Below are 18,353 nucleotides of genomic sequence, written 5' to 3'. Positions count from 1 at the left end.
TATTAGCTGCAAATCTAAACTAAAACATCCATTAAATCACTACAGGTATGTTTCCCTGCTGAGAGTACCACACTTACAGAGGTCCCCAGATAGGTTTCTGAACTGTGTCTGTGTCCCATTTCCCACACCTAACACATGTACACAAATAGCATCTCAGGGCAACATTTGCTTTAGGAGGGCTTATGGATGCTGAGCAGTTTGGGGACTGAATTAGTGGGGAGTAAACACAGGTCCTCTTTCTGAAATTAAATTTAGGCTTGCCCAGCTGCTTATTGGAAAGAAAACCTCCCAATTATTTCACACCGTCTGCTGAGGCGGAAATATATATTCTTAACTCGAGGAGGTCCCATCGTTGTGAATGCGTTGTGGAAAAAGGACACACTGTCAAATATTCTCCTTTATTTTTAAACAGCAATAAAAAAAGCCACTGTACAAGTCATTATACATTTTTTACAAAACTACTGACGGAAGAGCATTTTGAAGGGAGGGTGGAGGGCTAGATGCAGAAAACAGTGTGGAGATAGTCTGCCGTATTCCCTATTTCCCAAAAATAAACGTCTGTATCACCGGTGTTACACCACCCATTTCATCCAAGGATGGGGTTGGGGTTCAGACGAGAGGATCCAAACGGCTATGGGGTGCCCCTTCTGGGGGAGCTTTCGAGGATTTCCCCCAGCTACTCCTCAAGACCTCCAAACAGCTAACTGAGAGACCGCTTAGGAGCCAATGTTGCAGCAGGAGGAAGGGCTGTAGAAAAGGAAATCAGGTAAAAGCTCATGAAATGGCGACAGTCATGGACCCCGTGTGTTTAACTACAGTGCTACCTCAGTTTACGAACAGCCCTGTTTATGAACTATTCAGTTTACGAACTCCGCAAAACCGGAAGTACAGTCATACCCCATGTTACGTCCGCTTCATGTTATGTTCTTTCACGTTACGTCCCGCGGCGACCCGGAAGTACGTGAAAGGGTTACTTCCGGGTTTCGCCGCTCACGCAGACGCGCAAAATGACATCATGCGCATGCGCAGAAGCAGCAAATCGCAAAGCGTGCATGTGCAGACGCGCCGCTGCAGGTTGCACTCTTTTCATGTTGCGGACGAGCCTCCGGAACGGACCCCGACCAGAGGTACCACTGTAGTGTTCCGGTTTGTGAACTTTACCTCAGTCTACAAACAGAAGCCGAACAGTGGAAGGGCACTGCTAGCAGGTGGTCTCATTAGGGAAAGCGCGCCTCCGTTTAAGAACGGATTTGGTTTAAGAACAGACTTCAGAAACAGATTAAGTTCGTAAACCGAGGTACCACTGTCCTTGGTTCCTAGGCAGACTCTCCCATGGGGTATTCTTTGCCATAACCTGACTAACACAACTGTACTTTCGGTAATCACATTAGGGCGGTGATGGGGGAACATGACAAAAACTGAAGTGAGGACTGAGCCAGCACCGAAAATTGCCTCTTTCCTAGACCGCCCTTAGCTGGGAGGATGAAATGGGGTTTGGGCTTAGCCACAAACTGAGCTGGCTTAACAGAATGACTGCTTCGCATCAAACGCACTGGACAATTTGAAATTACCGTATTTTTTGCTCTATAAGACTCACTTTTTCCCTCCTAAAAAGCAAGGGGAAATGTGTGTGCGTCTTATGGAGCGAATGCAGGCTGTGCAGCTATCCCTGAAGCCAGAAAAGCAAGAGGGATTGCTGCTTTCGTTGCGCAGTGATCCCTCTTGCTGTTCTGGCTTCTGGGATTCAGAATATTTTTTTTTTCTTGTTTTCCGCCTCCAAAAACTAAGTGCGTCTTGTGGTCTGGTGCGTCTTATAGAGTGAAAAATACGGTAAATACTACACTGTTGCAGAATTTTGATATGTAAGGGATTTTAGGCACAAAAAATCATCGGTTCATTACATAAAAATATAATAAAATTCTGGTTTTTTTTAAATACAAGTTGTAAAACTCCGACACAGTGGAGTTGAGCGCATCACGGAATCCTTAGGTAGGGTACCTCCCAGTCCGTCTGCTCTTCCAATCATCTCAGGCCAACTTGGAAATGTCTTCATAGGGGATGCCTTCAACTTTACGTCCTTTCAGAGGTCCCTGGGAAGGGAAGTCAGGCAAAAGGAAACCTTCAGTCAGGCAGTTGCTAGAGAGACTTGCTTATGTGGAAATGTTATGACATTTGGGGCTTCCTAATTTGAAGATAAAAGATGAGAAAGGGGGGAAATGAGAGGAGGATATGAAATTCTGCATGGTATAGAGAAAGTGAAGGTGAATAGTGGGAGATTCAGGGCAAAGAAGAAGAAATACTTCTCCATGCAGCAGATAGCTGAACTATAATAAATAATAATGATAATAATGATAATAATAATAATAATAATAATAATAATAATAATAAATTTTATTTATATCCTGCCCTCCCCAGCCAAAGCCAGGCTCAGAGCGGCTAACAACAGTAAAATGATAAAACATTCTAAAATCATTTCATTATAAAATTAATTCCAATCAAATTAATGGGCTAGACGTTCTGTGAGGATTGCCAAAGGAGGGAGTCAGGCTGTGTCCTGGCCAAAGGCTATGTTTGACTATGGAATTTTCTCCCCAAAAATTTGGTGATGGTCACTGACCTGGGTGGCTTTAAAAGTGGATCAGAAAAAACAATGCCGGATAAGGCTGTTAGTATACCACCCTTGCGATCGGCTGCTAACGATGCTGAATAGGATGCTAGGCTAGATGGGAATTTGGCTCGAGCCAACAGAGGTCTTTTCATACTCTCTCCCTCCCTGCCAAACTACACTGTTTACTCAAGAGGAAAGCTCACGAAACTAAAGTGACCAGAAAAGGAAAAATAGGATAGAAAAACAGGCAAGGAGAGAGATTCTTTCGTCCATTAGGCAAACAGTACTGATGACACAGAAATCTTAAAACGACATTAGCAGTAAATAGAAGCTGAAATGTTAGGAGTTTGCCAAGCTTTGGAAAAACGCACAGGTTACGCTGGGACTTGGCAAAGCGTTATGCAGGATTAGTGAGAAGATTGATCAAGAGCTCTATTCTAAGGGGGGTGCATTTTGGGTTGGGGAATATTTTAATATTTCATTTATGGTGCCAAAATACCCAAAATGAGGCTTCGGCAGCAGTCCTGTACAATCTTTACCTGGGAGTAAGACCCTCTGGACACAGTGGGGCTTACTTCTGAGTAAGCACAAGACTGCCTTGTTAAAGTTCCAAACAGCACGCCATGAGACAGCAGGGGTGAAAAGATACTTACAGTTTCAATGAGTATCGTTGCTGAAAACTTTTTCTCATGGATGCTCTCTAAGGTAGCTTCATTTCCTCTATAGCCCCCGTTTAGAACCAGCACCTTTTTGCCTGAAACATGAACACGTGTGAATCTGCTTTAGATCGAGTGAAACCCTGGGTCAGCCTAACTTAACGCTGTCTTTTCTGAATGCACAGACACTGGGGTTAGTAACTGGATTCTTCTGCATGCAAAACATTATTCTGTCGCCTGAGCTCACAGAGCTCTATCTCCCAATTTCATAGCTGCCTTCTGGCATTGGGGAGGTTGAGAAGGTGGGATTTGATCGGGAGTAAACATGAACCAATGGTACCAACTAGTATGGGAAACAGCCTTATTAGAAAAAACTAACCAATAAACTGAAACTGACACGGGGACAAATGGAAGAAGACGCCTTCACCCCGGTATGGCTCCCCTTAATCACATCCACAGCCCAACAAGACAACGACAAGAATCCACCAACAGCATATGAATCAATATGGCTAACCTGATTCAAAAGCACCCACCCACCCCACTCACACATGAAAACAAAGTCCACCACAGCCAATCACAAATAAACAACCTTCTTCTCTGGCGATCACTCGTAGTCGAGTAAGATTGTCTTCCATAAATACAGTTTTTTAAGTATTTGCCAAGAAATTGTGAGGACTAGATTTTTTAAAATAAAAAATGAAGAGATATTTCAGGTTCTGATTACATGGCTTTCGGTTGTCAAAAGCAAGCGGGTCAAATCTTTGCAAGGCTACCGGCAGCCACAATCACCAAGGATGAACAATTAAACTATTTATTATTATTTATTACTTATTAAATCTCTATACTGCCCTTCATTGGAAGATCACAGGGCAGTTTACAATATAAAAACACAACAGGTACTATAACAAGCAAAAATAATGACCTCCATAGTATTATTCTTTATTAAAGTAATAATTAAATCAATAATTCTGTTGTATGAACTGGGCCACTGTTGCATTTGGAACTGGAAATTGGTGTTCTGAAATAAGAGTCTAGCCTATGAAAGTCTGTCAAATGACTTCATAAACAGAGCTCCCCCCTCTGCTACAATTTTAAATTAAGGGTTAACTGATAGCCTAAGCTTCCATCTAGTATCACTCCACCTGGGCTTCAGAGTGGTTGGATTCAACAGAAAGCAGCAGCAAGCAAAATTAGGCATGTGATGCTTAGCAGCTACAAAACCACCATCAGTTTTCTTAGTGATTGGGGCCCTAAAGCCAAGACTTGAGCAACATAGACCATTGAGCTGTACCTCAGTTTTCTGGTTCCTAGAAGCCAGAGACGATAATGAGTGTTTGAAAGTTTAAACGCCTAAAGACATGAAAGAGTCTAGAGCAGGCTTCCTCAACCTGGGCCCTCCAGATACGTTGAGACTACAATTCCCATCATCCCTGACCACTGGACCTGCTAGCTAGGGATCATGGGAGTTGTAGGCCAAAAACATCTGGAGGGCTGAGGTTGAGGAAGCCTGGTGTAGGGGATAGGAAATGGAAATCTCAAGTTGGTGGCTACTAGGCATTCTGGCCTGGCTCTATCTCCTGTGCCAGAGGCAGCCTGGGAGGCAAAAACTGTGCTCAGATCCTGCTTTCAAGGCTTCCCATAAGCATCTGGTTGGTACTAGATGGGCCTGATCCAGCAAAGTCTTCTCTTATTGGTCAGGCAAGACAGCTTACCTGGTGCTGGGATCACCGTCTCCAGATGTGTTTGGTCAAGCTTCAATTTATCCCCAGAGTCAATCACCTTGACAACTGCTGTGTATTTGTCAATTACTTCCTATAATATTAATGCACATCATTATCATCATCATCATCATCATCATCATTTCAATTTATATACCATCCTTTATCCAAAGATCCCAGGGCAGTGTAGAACATTAAGAACATAATTTACACAGCATAATAGTAAAAACATAATACACAGCATAATAATAAAATAATCATAACAGTCCCCTCACACAAATATAATGGCCTATAGATTATTTAATGGCTAAAGGCCTGGGTAAAGAGGATTGCTTCCACCGGGCACCTAAAGACATGTAGTGATGGCGCCAAGCGAGCCTCTCTGGGAGCAGCATTCCACAAATGGGGAGCCAGTGCAGAAAAGGCCCATTCTCTAGAGCAGGGGTGTCCAAACGTTTTTCAAAGAGGGCCAGATTTGATGAAGTGAACGTGCGTGAGAGCCGACCATTTTGCCTGACGTTCTTTGAACCATTGAAATTAAATGCAAATTAAATTAAATGCAAATTAACTATTTCATGCAAAGTTTATTGCAAACGGCGTAATTTTCATTTCGTCACATGGATGACAAATCTAAACAGGTGTTAAATCACTCTGCCTTTCGTATCTGAAGGCCAGATGGAAAAAAATCCAGGAAGCTGAAATATATGTCAGGAACATTGTAAAGTACATTACATATTATTGGTAATAAAGGTTGTCTGTCAACTTTCAAGTTCAAAAAATATGAACAGGAACATAACACCAAGTTGGCACAAACCTCTTGATGAGGTTTGACTAGCAAATAAATGTTAAAGGAAGTGTGTGTGTGTCCCTCCCCCCCCCTCCTTAAAAGCACTTTCCTCTCCATTGCTGCAAATGGTCCCCAGACCGGACTTTGGACATGCCTGCTCTAGAGGCAATGAAACACTTGCCAGGGTGAGGTGGGTGAATGGAACGGTGGATCTCCAATGTACCTCGGGTTACAGCTGCTTCAGGTTGCGTTTTTTTCAGGTTGCGGACCACCGAAACCTGGAAGTACCGGAATGGGTTACTTCCGGGTTTCAGCGGTTGCGAATGCACAGAAGCACTAAATCGCGCTTTGTGCGTGCGCAGAAGCGCCGAATTGCAACCCGCGCGTGCGCAGACGCGGGTTGCAAACGCTGCAGGTTGCGAACGTGCATCCTGCACGGATCACCTTCGCAACACAAGTGTCCACTGTTTAGGGAAGCTTTTAATGTTTGATGTATTACAGTATTTTAATATTTTTTGGGAAGCCGCCCAGAGTGGCTGGGGAAGCCCAGCCAGGTGGGCTGGTATAAATAATATATTATTATTATTATTATTATTATTATTATTATTATTATTATTATTATATCAGATGGGAAACTTGGGACTGAGCAGTGCAACTTTCCCAAGTCACTTGAATTTCCATGGCGCCTGGCTTTCCCAAAAGCACTGGATATGAACCCGGCCCTCACAGGTCCAATGCCAGGTTTTACCAGGGCTCTCTGATTCATGAATGTAGAACCTGCAGCACACCCAGGGCTATTGGACTTCATCTCCAAGCCTGGCCAGGAATGATGGCAGCAACATTGCGGGGGGTGGGTGGGTACAGGTTCCCCATCCTTGCCTAAAGTTGCAGCAGCCCATTGGGGATGCAGAGCAGTGTCTGGGGAAACCCCGAGCCCTACAGCATCGCTGCTTCAACCACGCCAAATACCCCCCCCCCAACCATAACAAACATGTTTGCTGACAGATAAAAGGCCGGCGGGCTCACCTTGACAACTGCCTTCTTTTTGTGGTATTTCTCACCCAGTTTCTTCGTTATAATTTTGACCACAATTTCCTGGAGAAGAGAGAGGGGGAAAGGCTATTGACGTATGCCACTACCGCGGCCCGTGTTTCCTTCGCCCCAAAATGGAAAACGAGTGAGGTCCCAACTAAAGAAGAATGGCAACTTAAACTGACGGAATATGCGCAGCTTGCAGATTTAACATATAGGAGAAGAGAACAAGAATATTGGGAAATCGTTAAAGAAGATTGGAAAATGCTTAATGAATATATGGGTTAAAATTGTGTACATTTGAAAACATTGGCAGCATTAAGATACATTCAACAGTGTAAATAAGTTTTGATGGATGTAAAAGTGGAATAAAGGTAAAGGGACCCCTGACCATTAGGTCCAGTCATGGCTGACTCTGGGGTTGCGGTGCTCATCTCACTTTACTGGCCGGGTCATGTGGCCAGCATGACTAAGCGGCTTCTGGCGAACCAGAGCAGCGCACAGAAACGCCGTTTACTTTCCCGCTGGAGCGGTACCTATTTATCTACTTGCACTTGACGTGCTTTTGAACTGCTAGGTTGGCAGGAGCAGGGACTGAGCAATGGGAGCTCACCCCGTTGCAGGGATTCAAACCGCCGACCTTCTGATCGGCAAGTCTTAGGCTCTGTGGTTTAACCCACAGCGCCACCTGCGTCCCTAAAAGTGAAATACTGAATGGTTTAGTTTATGTAAAATATGCAGGGATCTACAGCATGCAAATAGAACCATGGAAGGAGGAGAAGGGAAGTCATTGGTATTTTAAGGTTGTTCAAATGAATATCCTAAAATGTAAAATAGAAAAACCTAACAAAAATTATGCAAAAAATAAATAAAAACAAAAGCATTCTTCAGTCCCTTCATATTACCACCACATGCAATTTTTCTCATTTGTTCAAATTACAAATTAAAACAAATTCATCTGATTCGGGGGGGGGGGGGGAGAGATTTAAAAAGGACAAAATATAGTCAGGTAGGTTGCTCTCATTTCATTTCTCATGGATTTCAGCAGATGCTGCCTTTGAGGCACTGCAGAAGGACTTAGGCTGCAACCCAGAGGCCCTGTTTATTTGGTTAACCGTTGTGCCACAGACTGCGGTCACAGCTGCTCTGGCCTTGTCCCATTGTCCACCCTTCCCTAATGCACTCCCAGCACCCTCAAAGAACTACACTTCCCAGCATTCTTTGAAGAAAGCCGTGACTATTTAAAGTGGCATCATACTACTTTAAATGCATCGTGCAGTTATGGGGCTTGAAAGTGGACTTTAAAAAAATTCATTCTGAACCCAGATTAAAGTGCTACCCTTTCAATACTCCACATTGTTTGGTCCAGACACAAAACCAGCATGCGAGCAAATCAATCATCTATTCCATTTCGGAGTATCGTTTGGATGGAACCAGCCTGAAAGTGAAAATGCAGCTTGCACGCTGAATGATAGGGTCCAGGTCCCCATTTGGATACTTACAGGCTGAAGCCAATGGTCTGTCCGGGAAGATTTCTTCTTCTCTTCCTCAAACTAAGAGAGGAAAGGACACACAACTGGTTCAAATTTAAGCTCAAAAGAAGGATGATATTTAAAGTGTGCTGCTTCCATCTTTATTACGGTCATAGATCAGAATAAGTGGCGGGGGTGGGGCTTGCAAACATTTAAAACCTGTAAAACGTTTTGGAAAGCTAAAATTATTGAAACAGAAGGTATATGTGCAAAACCTGTAGGACTCTAAAAGCAGCTAAAAGAATCTTTAAGAAGGGTTACGAGCATTAAACACATGTCGAAAAGCATAACAGGTTAGTATATAAAAGGCTACGGCTATCAATTTTCAAAGCATTTTGATATGTAAAGGATAAGGTAAAGGTAAAGGGACCCCTGACCATTAGGTCCAGTCGTGGCCGACTCTGGGGTTGTGGCGCTCATCTCGCTTTACTGGCTGAGGGAGCTGGCGTACAGCTTCCGGGTCATGTGGCCAGCATGACTAAGCCGCTTCTGGCGAACCAGAGCAGTGCACGGAAACGGCATTGACCTTCCTGCCACAGCAGTACCTATTTATCTACTTGCACTTTGACGTGCTTCCGAACTGCTAGGTTGGCAGGAGCAGGGACTGAGCAACAGGAGCTCACCCCATCGCGGGGATTCGAACCGCCAACCTTCTGATCGGCAAGCCCTAGGCTCTGTGGTTTAACCCAGAGCGCCACCCGCGTCCCTTACGTAAAACGTTTTGGAAAGCTAAAATTATTAAAACAGAAGGTATATATACAAAACCTATAAGACTCTAAAAGCAGCTAAAAGAATCTATAAGAAGGGTTAAGAGCATTAAACAGATGTGGAAGAGCATAAAAGGTTAGTATATAAAAGGCTACGGCTATCAATTTACAAAGCACTCTGATATGAGCGTTCATTAAATCCAGTTTGTGGCACAGGTCATCACCGATGAATTTTGAGCGCTGCTATGCAGAACCTGGTAACATTATATGTTGTAGCAGGGTTGCTACAACAGCAGGGGAATATAGAATTGTCCTATGAGCCCTGGGTACTTATGGAGTAGTGGGGAGATGAGGCTAATACAAATATCTCTATAATATAGGCACTGGAGAAACACATGCTCTGTTGTTTCGATTTGTCCAGAATCACAGGGGCATTAACCAGCCCCCAAAGAATGAATTTTATGACTTCCAGAGGGGTAGGATTATCACCAACAACATGCGACCACACCCCACTTGGTAGGGATATGCGTCCCCCAACCCACCCCTCAACATTTCAACCATGAGAATCTGAACTTTTTAAAAAAACTATAGTCTGGAATATATTTTCCATACACTTTCCCTGACAGCAATGCCCCTGGTGGCCCTATCACATTTTACTCAAGGTGCGAAGAGAGCTGTTGTTTTTGAGAAAGGGGGCTTCTTATTATAGTGAGAAGCATGAATTAATGGGCTCTGGGAGAGGAGATGGGGACTGCTTTGCTCCTCCTGGTTAGCTCTCTCCAGAAAAACCATGGGCTGCCATCTAGGTCCGCCCTAACGTTTACGGGTTGTGGTTTGTCCAAGAGGGCGAAACCAGAAGCCCAAATCTGAACGATGCACCAAACCATAGCTCAACAAAATGCAGCAGCAAAATGCAAAGCAGCTGTAATCTCCTTTCTAGAAATTCACAGGTTGGTGCTAAGCCATGATACGGATTAGTGTGAAGTGTAAACCTCTTACTTTTTCAAGCTATTCAGATGGAAATCTTAACCCCGCATGGCTGCTTTATGTTTCTTGCAGATCTCCATGCTTTGTTCCCTTTTTTTCCCTTTCACATTTGCAACTTAATTCTGCAAATTTCATCTCACTGCACCTCCATGATCTCGTCGAGGGCTGTTTTCTTCTTCTTCTTCTTCTCCTTCTCTGAATTCTGAGGTGTTTCTTTCCGCTTCACTGTGGGTGCTGCTCCCGCCTCCTTCAATGCACTGGATCCAAGCGCGCTGAAAAAAGAGAATGCAGATGAACAATGCAACCCTAACCCCTGTCTACTCAGAAGCTAAGTCCTAGTGAATTCAACAGGGCTTACTCTCAGGTAAGCGGGGCTAGGCCTGCAGCCTGAGACTGCAAGCTTTCTCAGAGAAACATAACACTTAACAGGGGCTGCAAGGGCCCACCCCCCTCTCCAAGAAGCAGCTTGATTGGCCCAGCAGAGTGCCAATCCGATTGCCACTAAGAAACTCAAGTCCTGTGCTCGGATATTAAATGCTGCTCTATACCTCTGCCTATCATGCTCAGTTTATCCTGTTCCCAAGTGAATAAGGGTTGAATTCAATGGAATTCTACTCAGACCTACTGGTATCAATGAGTCTATGTTAGGTATTCCCATTAATTTCAATTGGACTACCCTGAGTATGGCTAGCACTGGATGCAATTCTATGGGCTGGATTCAACAGACGTAGCAGTAGAAGGAATACAAGGGCTTTTGCCGGCACAACAGGGCTGAATGATCGCAAGAGCACAATGCTGAATTTCTCCCTGTATTTTCAAACCACCCCTTCCATTTCTGGTCAAGGATCAGAAAACGAAGGTTGCTGATAGTGCAACTGGGTTTAGATAGGAGGGTGTTAAGAGCCCACAGGGACATGAAAGGAAGTTATGGAAAGAGTCAGGGAGATGGAAAGAGATGTCTTGAAATTCCACCCCTCCAACGCTGACCCATGTTCCAGATTTTTCAAAGGAAAGCAGAATCTGGCAAGATTGCCACGCCAGGAAGCAACTCCCAGGCTTGGAGTACAATCCCCAAGGTTGTTCTCCTTTCTCTGAGGTGTGAAGGGAGAGGCAGAAAAGTCAGGTAATGGGGGGCGCCCCGTGGAACAAACTTGTCGACTGGCAAAATATTCACAGTGCGAATAAGGGCAGATGAGAAACAAAAAAATGCAGACTGGAAAGACACTGACCTGGCTTTGGAATGAGACGCTGTTGAAGTGCTTGCTCCTTTGCACAAATTAAATACCACTGAAATAAAGGGGGAAAAGATGTTCCCTCTTAGTTCATGCTCTCCAGACAATGAGTTCAATCTCAGGCTTGCCAATTGGTTCCCGCAAAAGCCTTGCCTGGGGAGATCACAGGGTTCCATATCCATTTACCTTTCTCCTCCTCGTTTTCTCGGTTCAGTTCTGTGTAGACCGGTTCTCCCTGCGAGAGGATAACAGAGCAACTTCAGGGCTTGAGCACACCACTGACAAACACGAGCTAGAGCAGTTCTGGGAGTTTAAACTTAACAGTGACCGAAGATGAAGGAGGGAAGTTAAGGAAGACTCTATGAACCAAGTGGAGCCCTTTTAGAGAACAGGCGGCTTTTGGGCAGATGAAAGTGGCAAGATCTGCAGGAGGGAAAGTCACAGGTCAGGGAAGGGACGCACTGGGAATCAAGGAAAGGAAGACAGGGATGATGGTGAATGTTGCCACCAACGCAGGAACCACTTGCCAGTGGAGCAGAGCAACTATGCTAGCTTCCCAGCAGGTCGGTCGCTGTTGTTCATCGGGAAGGAGAGCAGGGAGGTGGCAGGCAGGTCAGCAAGGTGCAAAGGCACCGTCAGGAGCACTAGATCAGTGTGTCTGCAGCTCACCGGCCTTGTGGCTGCCTTGCCCTCCCAGCAGCTGGGTCACTGTTGCTTACCTAGGACCCTCGTACCTACGGGACTGCCTCTCCCGGTATGCCCCACAGAGAGCTTCAAGGTCCATAAATAGCAACACCCAAGTGGTCCCGGGTCCTAAGGAAGTTAGATTAGCTTCAACCAGAGCCAGGGCCTTTTCAACACTGGCTCCGGCCTGGTGGAATTCTCTGCCTCATGAGACCAGGGCCCTGCAGGATCTGATTTCTTTCCGCAGGGCCTGTAAGACAGAGTTGTTCTGCCTCTTTCTTTTTCCTTTCTCCTCCTGTGATGAGGCTGCATTTTAATATTTTAATGTTTCAATATTTTATTTGTTGTATTTTAATCTTGTTTTAAAGTTGTATTCATTCAACTTGTTTTTATTATTGCTTGTTAGCCGCCCTGAGCCTGGCCTTGGCTGGGGAGGGCGGGGTATAAATAAAAATTATTATTATTATTATTATTATTATTATTATTATTATTATTACCAAGAGAGAGGGAGGCAAAGCAGCAGGCAAGTTGATGTGCTGCAAATGCACTACAGAGCAAAGCTGGTGCCCCTGCTGAAATGTTTGCACCACGCCAACTCCTGCTGCTTACTGGTAAATAAAAAGACCCATCTATGCTAGGAAGCTAGCAAAATAGCTCCGCCCCTTCCGCACCAGCCTCCTTGCGCATTCTAGTTACACCCTATGACCTTTGCACTTCGAATCTGATGGAAAAGACCTTTGCAGACCTGCTCTTTCCCCTCCAAGCCTCTCCGGACTTGTTCTTCAATGAATCGGGCCGTTTTCTCTTCATCATCCAGGTCCTGTTTCTTTTTCTTCTCCTGCTCTTGCTGCCTACGGATCGTCTCGGGGTCCCGGTCGATATATTGGATGTACCAGCCTTTGGGAGTTTCGTCCACTTTGCAGAAGCCTTAAAAACACACAAAGCAAGAGAATGCTTATGGTCGTTCAGAAACAAGAAACGGGAATGTACGTCCAGGAATTGAGATTTGGGTGTCCTCCACGCTCTTTTTCAGTCAATACAAAATTAGTCACAGGTTGATGCTGTGGCATGACAAGCTATCAGATCTCTGTTGCTGTATTAAAGAGAGCTGGGGTACTGTACTGGGGAATAAGGCAATGAGCCAAAAACCTCCAGTTCAAATTTCTTCTCAGTTACAAACCCAAGAGAGGGCCCATAACCCTTCTTTCAGCTGCATATCAATTCCCTCTTCTCCCACACCTGACCATCTGCACTGTAAGATGGTTACAAGTGTATGCACCAGACTTCCCCGGCATGGTACCCTCCTGGAGTTTTGAACTACAGTTCCCATCATCCCAAGCTAGCACTGCCCAACCTTCAAGGGTTATGCATCCACCTGTCTAGAGAGGGTCAAACCATGTGAAGTCAAACCACTGTGTTAGCAGCACCGAAGTGACCTCCCCAGGGCACAAGCCTGGGCAGTGTGTCTGGAGGTCCTGAGCTGCCCAGACGACAAGACCTCTTGGCCTTGCTGATGTAGTCCAAAGGAAAGCAGAGCAAGACATTTGGCACCAGCTTGGCTGCAGGAGTTGCCAGAAGGAGGCATACAAGGCACCATCCAACTGTCTTAGGGACTCTGCTCCAGATTTGTGTAGGGTTATTTCTCTTGAAGATATTTCACAAGGCAGTGCAGGTTTAGGATCAGAGCTTTCCTGCTCCTAATGGGCTACTTTCCCAGGTTGATGAGCCCCATCTGCCCCTCGCTTCCTTCTACAACATGTGCAGAAACCGCCTTCTTGACTGTTGGACCCACTTTTGGTCTCATATGCTCAATCCACCAGAGCCTGTACAGTGGTACCTCCGGTTGCAGACGGGATCCGTTCCGGAGCTCGGGTCAGATCCTGAGGTTTCCGCAACCAGGGGGACCGCTTCTGCACATGCGAGCGCGGTGACAGAATGCTTCTGCTCATGCACGCGGTGCGGTAGAGCGCTTCTGCACATGCGGCAAAACCCGGAATAATACTTCCAGGTTTGCCGTGTACATATTCTGAAGGATATGTAACAGGAGGTGAACGTAAGTAGAGGTACCACTGTATTTGTATGTGGGGAAAATCCCTAACACATTGAGGGCTTGAGACCCATCGTAATGGCTAGACCATTACTTGCACATTTTCAAACATACTGTCACAATCATTAAGTACTAGTAACGTGTTGCTGCTTTTTTAAAAAAAGAAAGATTAAGCCTGTACCCAACTATCCATTATATGACACTGTCCCTTTGGATTAGATGAATTTGGAACAACTGAATGAAAGATAGAATAATTCGCAACAGCAAGATAATGCTCTCAGACATTTTCAACACCAGAATTCCTAGATGTTTCTTGGTTTCCTTTTTGGAAGCCATCCATTCACAAACAGAAGACAGAATTACCTTCTCTCCCTAGCCACTTGGTAAAATCCGTCAGAGTTTCCCACTGGGTAGCATTCATATGGATGTGTTCTCGGTGACTAATATATTCATTATATACTATATTATTGTGGACCCTCTTTGTTCCTAGAAGAAAAAAAAACGCTCTTAATAACAGGTCTGGAGTTAGAAAGCACTCTGAATTTTAAGAAATGTGGTTCTGTTCCAGCCAAGTGATTTACCAAATCGTCTTCTGAGAAGTTCTAAGAAATCATTCCGGAATTCCCTAGAGAAATATAAAAGGGACAATTGCAGCAAATGTATGTCTGACCAAAATCAGATATGAAGATAACTGCTTCCATTTGTGCGCAAGTATGCTAGCTTCTGAGTAACACAGAACTCTTCCTAGGCAAGAGGCAGGATGCGACTTTGATCTCTTCATTATACTGAAATTCTGGCACATGAACAGGAAGATTACTTGGTCCCAATCACATAAGGGTAGATCAATTCCCCATGGGGAAAGCCTCCACTATGCTCCAGTTTCATTCAACAACCATCCACATATTGAAAATTCTTTGTATGTGCAAATCACCACACTGAAAAGGTTGTGTTGCTTGCTTAATTGTTTTTTGTCCTGGTATCTAAGAGGTTTTTCTTTTTCTAGAAAGTGTTTTAAAAGATTATGGATACAGGTCAAATCTACAAAAAATTGCAGAACGAGAGAACACCATGCAGGGAAAGTAAAGGTGGGAAATCATTCTGTGAGGCAAGCTGAAAAACATGCACGGACCAAATGATTTCCCTAGCATCGCACTGAATTGCGTGATATGTGTTTGTATGATTATAATATATAACAATAATTAGCAAACAGCAGTAAAAACAGTACCAATACATTGGCCAAACTCACTCTGAAAAATAATCCATGAATTGCTGAGGATCTTCAGACGCCAGCAGCAGCTGTCGCTGGTGAGATTCTGACATGCAATGACATTTAAAGCCATTCTAGGAGAGAAATGTAATAAGATGGTTGTACTCAGAGATGACAAGCAACCTGCATTAAAAAACCCCACAATAAAACTTTAGATAGAAATGCAAAGTGTGTGAAGCTTTTTCCTTGATCATTTTCCGGAAGGACGTTGCTTACGGCTTATGTACCCAGACACAAATATTTTATGTTGTTATTACTACTACTACAGTACAGTGGTACCTCGGGTTAAGTACTTAATTCGTTCCAGAGGTCCGTACTTAACCTGAAACTGTTCTTAACCTGAAGCACCACTTTAGCTAATGAGGCCTCCTGCTGCTGCCGCGCCGCCAGAGCACGATTTCTGTTCTCATCCTGAAGCAAAGTTCTTAACCTGAAGCACTATTTCTGGGTTAGCAGAGTCTGTAACCTGAAGCATATGTAACCTGAAGCGTATGTAACCTGAGGTACCACTGTAATTGAATTTATATACCACCCTAAACTTGGGGGTCTCAGAGCGGTTCACAGGATGTCATTATTATAGCATATTTATTAAAGGTCTATACTGCCCTTCATCCAAATATCACAGGGTAGTTTACAATGTAAGACACAAAAATACACACTATAGTAACAAAAACAATAACCTCTGCCTTCACAGATACAGTTTAAAAGGCCGTAGGTTATTTAATTAGCCAAAGGCCGTAATGTTATAAGTTCCAAGGGTGCACGGTATCCTAAATTATCAGAGATATTTAACCTGAGCGGATTTCCAAAGCATATCTTACTTGAGAACAACTCCAGAAGATACACAAGAGTCCTTTCTTGCAAAGGTGATGAGCCATTAATGTCAAGCAGAGCCCCATGTGCAGGGGCAACATACCTGCGAAGCTTCGCCTGTCTGCAGCTTTTCAAATGTTTGTGGGTGGGTGGGGATATGAATGCTTCGTTTTCGTGTCTACTTTTGTTATGTATTTTGCGTTCTCGTTTTGTATTTTCTTTTTTTCTGTTGTGAAACGCCCTGGGATATTCGGGCAAAGGGCGTCAAAGAAAATAATAATAATAACATCTTCAAAAGCTGAGACATCACCTTGTCGATAAAGGTCCGTATAGTTAAAGCTATGGTTACCCCAGTAGTGATGCATGGATGTGAGAGCTGGACCATAAAGAAGGCTGATCGCTGAAGAATGGATGCTTTTGAATTCTGGTGCTGGAGGAGACTCCTGAGAGTCCCATGGACTGCAAGAAGAGCAAACCGATCCATTCTTAAGAAAATCAGCCCTGAGTGCTCACTGGAAGGACAGATCCTGAAGCTGAGGCTCCAATACTTTGGCCACCTCATGAGAAGAGAAGACTCCCCGGAAAAGACCCTGATGTTGGGAAAGATTGAGGGCACAAGGAGAAGGGGATGACAGAGGACGAGATGGTTGGACAGTGTTCTCAAAGCTACCAGCATGAGTTTGACCAAACTGCGGGAGGCAGTGGAAGACAGGAGTGCCTGGCGTGCTCTAGTCCAGGGGGTCACGAAGAGTCGGACATGACCAAACGTCTAAACAACAACGGGGATATTAATGTTTTGTTTACGTTTTTGCTTTTGTTATGTACAGTGGTACCTCTGGTTACGTACTTAATTCGTTCCGGAGGTCCCTTCTTAACCTGAAACTGTTTTTAACCCGAAGTACCACTTTAGCTGGTGGGGCCTCCTGCTGCCGCTCCACGATTTCTGTTCTCATCCTGAAGCAAAGTTCTTAATCCGAGGTACTATTTCTGGGTTAGCGGAGTCTGTAACCTGAAGCGTCTGTAACCCGAGGTACCACTGTGTCTTGCATTCTGGCTTTGTATTTTCTTTTTTCTGTTGTGAACCGCCCTGGGGTACTTGGCAAAGGGTGGTAAATAAGATAAAATAATAATAATGATGATGATGATGATGATGATGGCAGTGGTGATAAAACACGAAACAGATATGCTGCGCCTGGCTCTGGAGGCTCTACTGGGCACCCTTCCACACAACACGCCCCCCCCCAAAAAAAACCCTTCCTCTCTCACCTCATCCCGGCACTGCTTCTGGCACATCTGGCAGTACCAGCGCAGCTTCTGCAGCCCCTTCGACTTGATGCGGTTGGCGATGGCCTTGGGGCTCAGGAAGTCCGTCTTCCCCATGGCGGCGGCGGCGGCGGCGGAGCGACAGGGCAGCAAGCAAACAACAATCCAGAGCCGCTTCCGTGTTTTTTCCTCCCTTAGGAAGGGCCGGAAGCGGAAGTGACGAATATAACCAACCCTCATGCGCATAGAACGGGTACGACCGAAAGTGTAGAGGGGTAGACAGACGCTGACTTCCGATTCCAAATTTGGAAATAAGGGCGGCTGCAGCAAGAAGGACGCCAACATTTGTTGCAGTGGAAGCAGATGCGGTTTTTTAAACACGATGGTAGCATGCGGGTTTTTTATATATAACTGTTATTGGGTGATGCACAGTCACACTCAGAGCAGACCCGCTGAAATAGAGTGGTTGCAATAGGGCCTGGCCTTGATACGGCTACAATTGCACTGTTAAAGCAATTCTTATAATTATCCCTCTTTTTTTTTTTGATAAAAGAAGTGGCAAACAGCTCATCGATAGATCTATCAAATGTATTTAGTCTACATATCTTTCACATATATACACACACATATATATTATAGATTAGATATAGATGTGAAATATTTTTAATATATTAAATACAATATATTATATTATATTTTATATTAAATACACTAGATCTATAGATGCGCAGTCTGGATATCTATATAGATATATCTATCAATTTTTTTAGTCTCTCTCTATATATAGACATATATATATCTCATAGCTGTCAACGTTTCCCTTTTTTAAGGCAAATTCCCTTATTCCGAATAGGATTCCTCGCAAAAAAAGGGAAAAGTTGACAGCTATGGTATATATATAGACATATATATAGTGTGTGTATATAGATAGATAGATAGATAGATATAGATTAAAAACATTTGATAGATATATCTACCTAGTGCATTTAATCTATAATGTATTTATACACACACACGTAC

The 18,353-nt window shown here is 44.2% G+C and overlaps 1 protein-coding gene and 1 long non-coding RNA gene across 2 annotated transcripts in view; both read right to left on the bottom strand.

Annotated features, from left to right (window-relative positions):
• Positions 1–382: 382 nt before the first annotated feature.
• On the bottom strand, positions 383–17,521 carry KIN (Kin17 DNA and RNA binding protein). The gene is made up of 14 exons (XM_083573042.1): positions 17,337–17,521; positions 15,237–15,331; positions 14,572–14,615; positions 14,354–14,476; positions 12,689–12,870; positions 11,446–11,494; positions 11,257–11,314; positions 10,173–10,299; positions 8,304–8,354; positions 6,796–6,864; positions 4,977–5,076; positions 3,262–3,362; positions 1,999–2,090; positions 383–747 (listed from the first exon to the last, which is right to left on the bottom strand). Exons 1-13 carry the CDS (start codon positions 17,448–17,450, stop codon positions 2,028–2,030), a joined length of 1,176 nt encoding a protein of 391 aa, XP_083429168.1. The 5' UTR covers positions 17,451–17,521; the 3' UTR covers positions 383–747; positions 1,999–2,027.
• The window catches only part of LOC310743137, a 51,456-nt gene continuing 33,485 nt past the window's right edge, over positions 383–18,353 (bottom strand). The window contains exon 2 of the long non-coding RNA XR_014538799.1: positions 383–1,103. This is a non-coding gene — a long non-coding RNA (uncharacterized lncRNA). The remainder of the gene's footprint in view (positions 1,104–18,353) is intronic.

This window comes from Podarcis filfolensis (assembly GCF_964270895.1).
Source record: "Podarcis filfolensis genome assembly, chromosome: 10".
Classification (NCBI taxonomy): Eukaryota; Metazoa; Chordata; class Lepidosauria; order Squamata; family Lacertidae; genus Podarcis; species Podarcis filfolensis.
This window is presented reverse-complemented; position numbering and strand designations above follow the sequence as displayed.

Bases quoted from the DNA above. Each gene is read 5' to 3' on its own strand.
- KIN (XM_083573042.1), bottom strand. From the start codon at position 17,450: ATGGGGAAGACGGACTTCCTGAGCCCCAAGGCCATCGCCAACCGCATC. The intron at 14,616-15,236 runs GTGAGTTTGGCC...ATATTTCTCTAG, and splicing joins TTCATGGATTATTTTTCAGA to GGAATTCCGGAATGATTTCT. The intron at 10,300-11,256 runs GTCAGTGTCTTT...CTCTTTTTTCAG, and splicing joins GCGTCTCATTCCAAAGCCAG to CGCGCTTGGATCCAGTGCAT.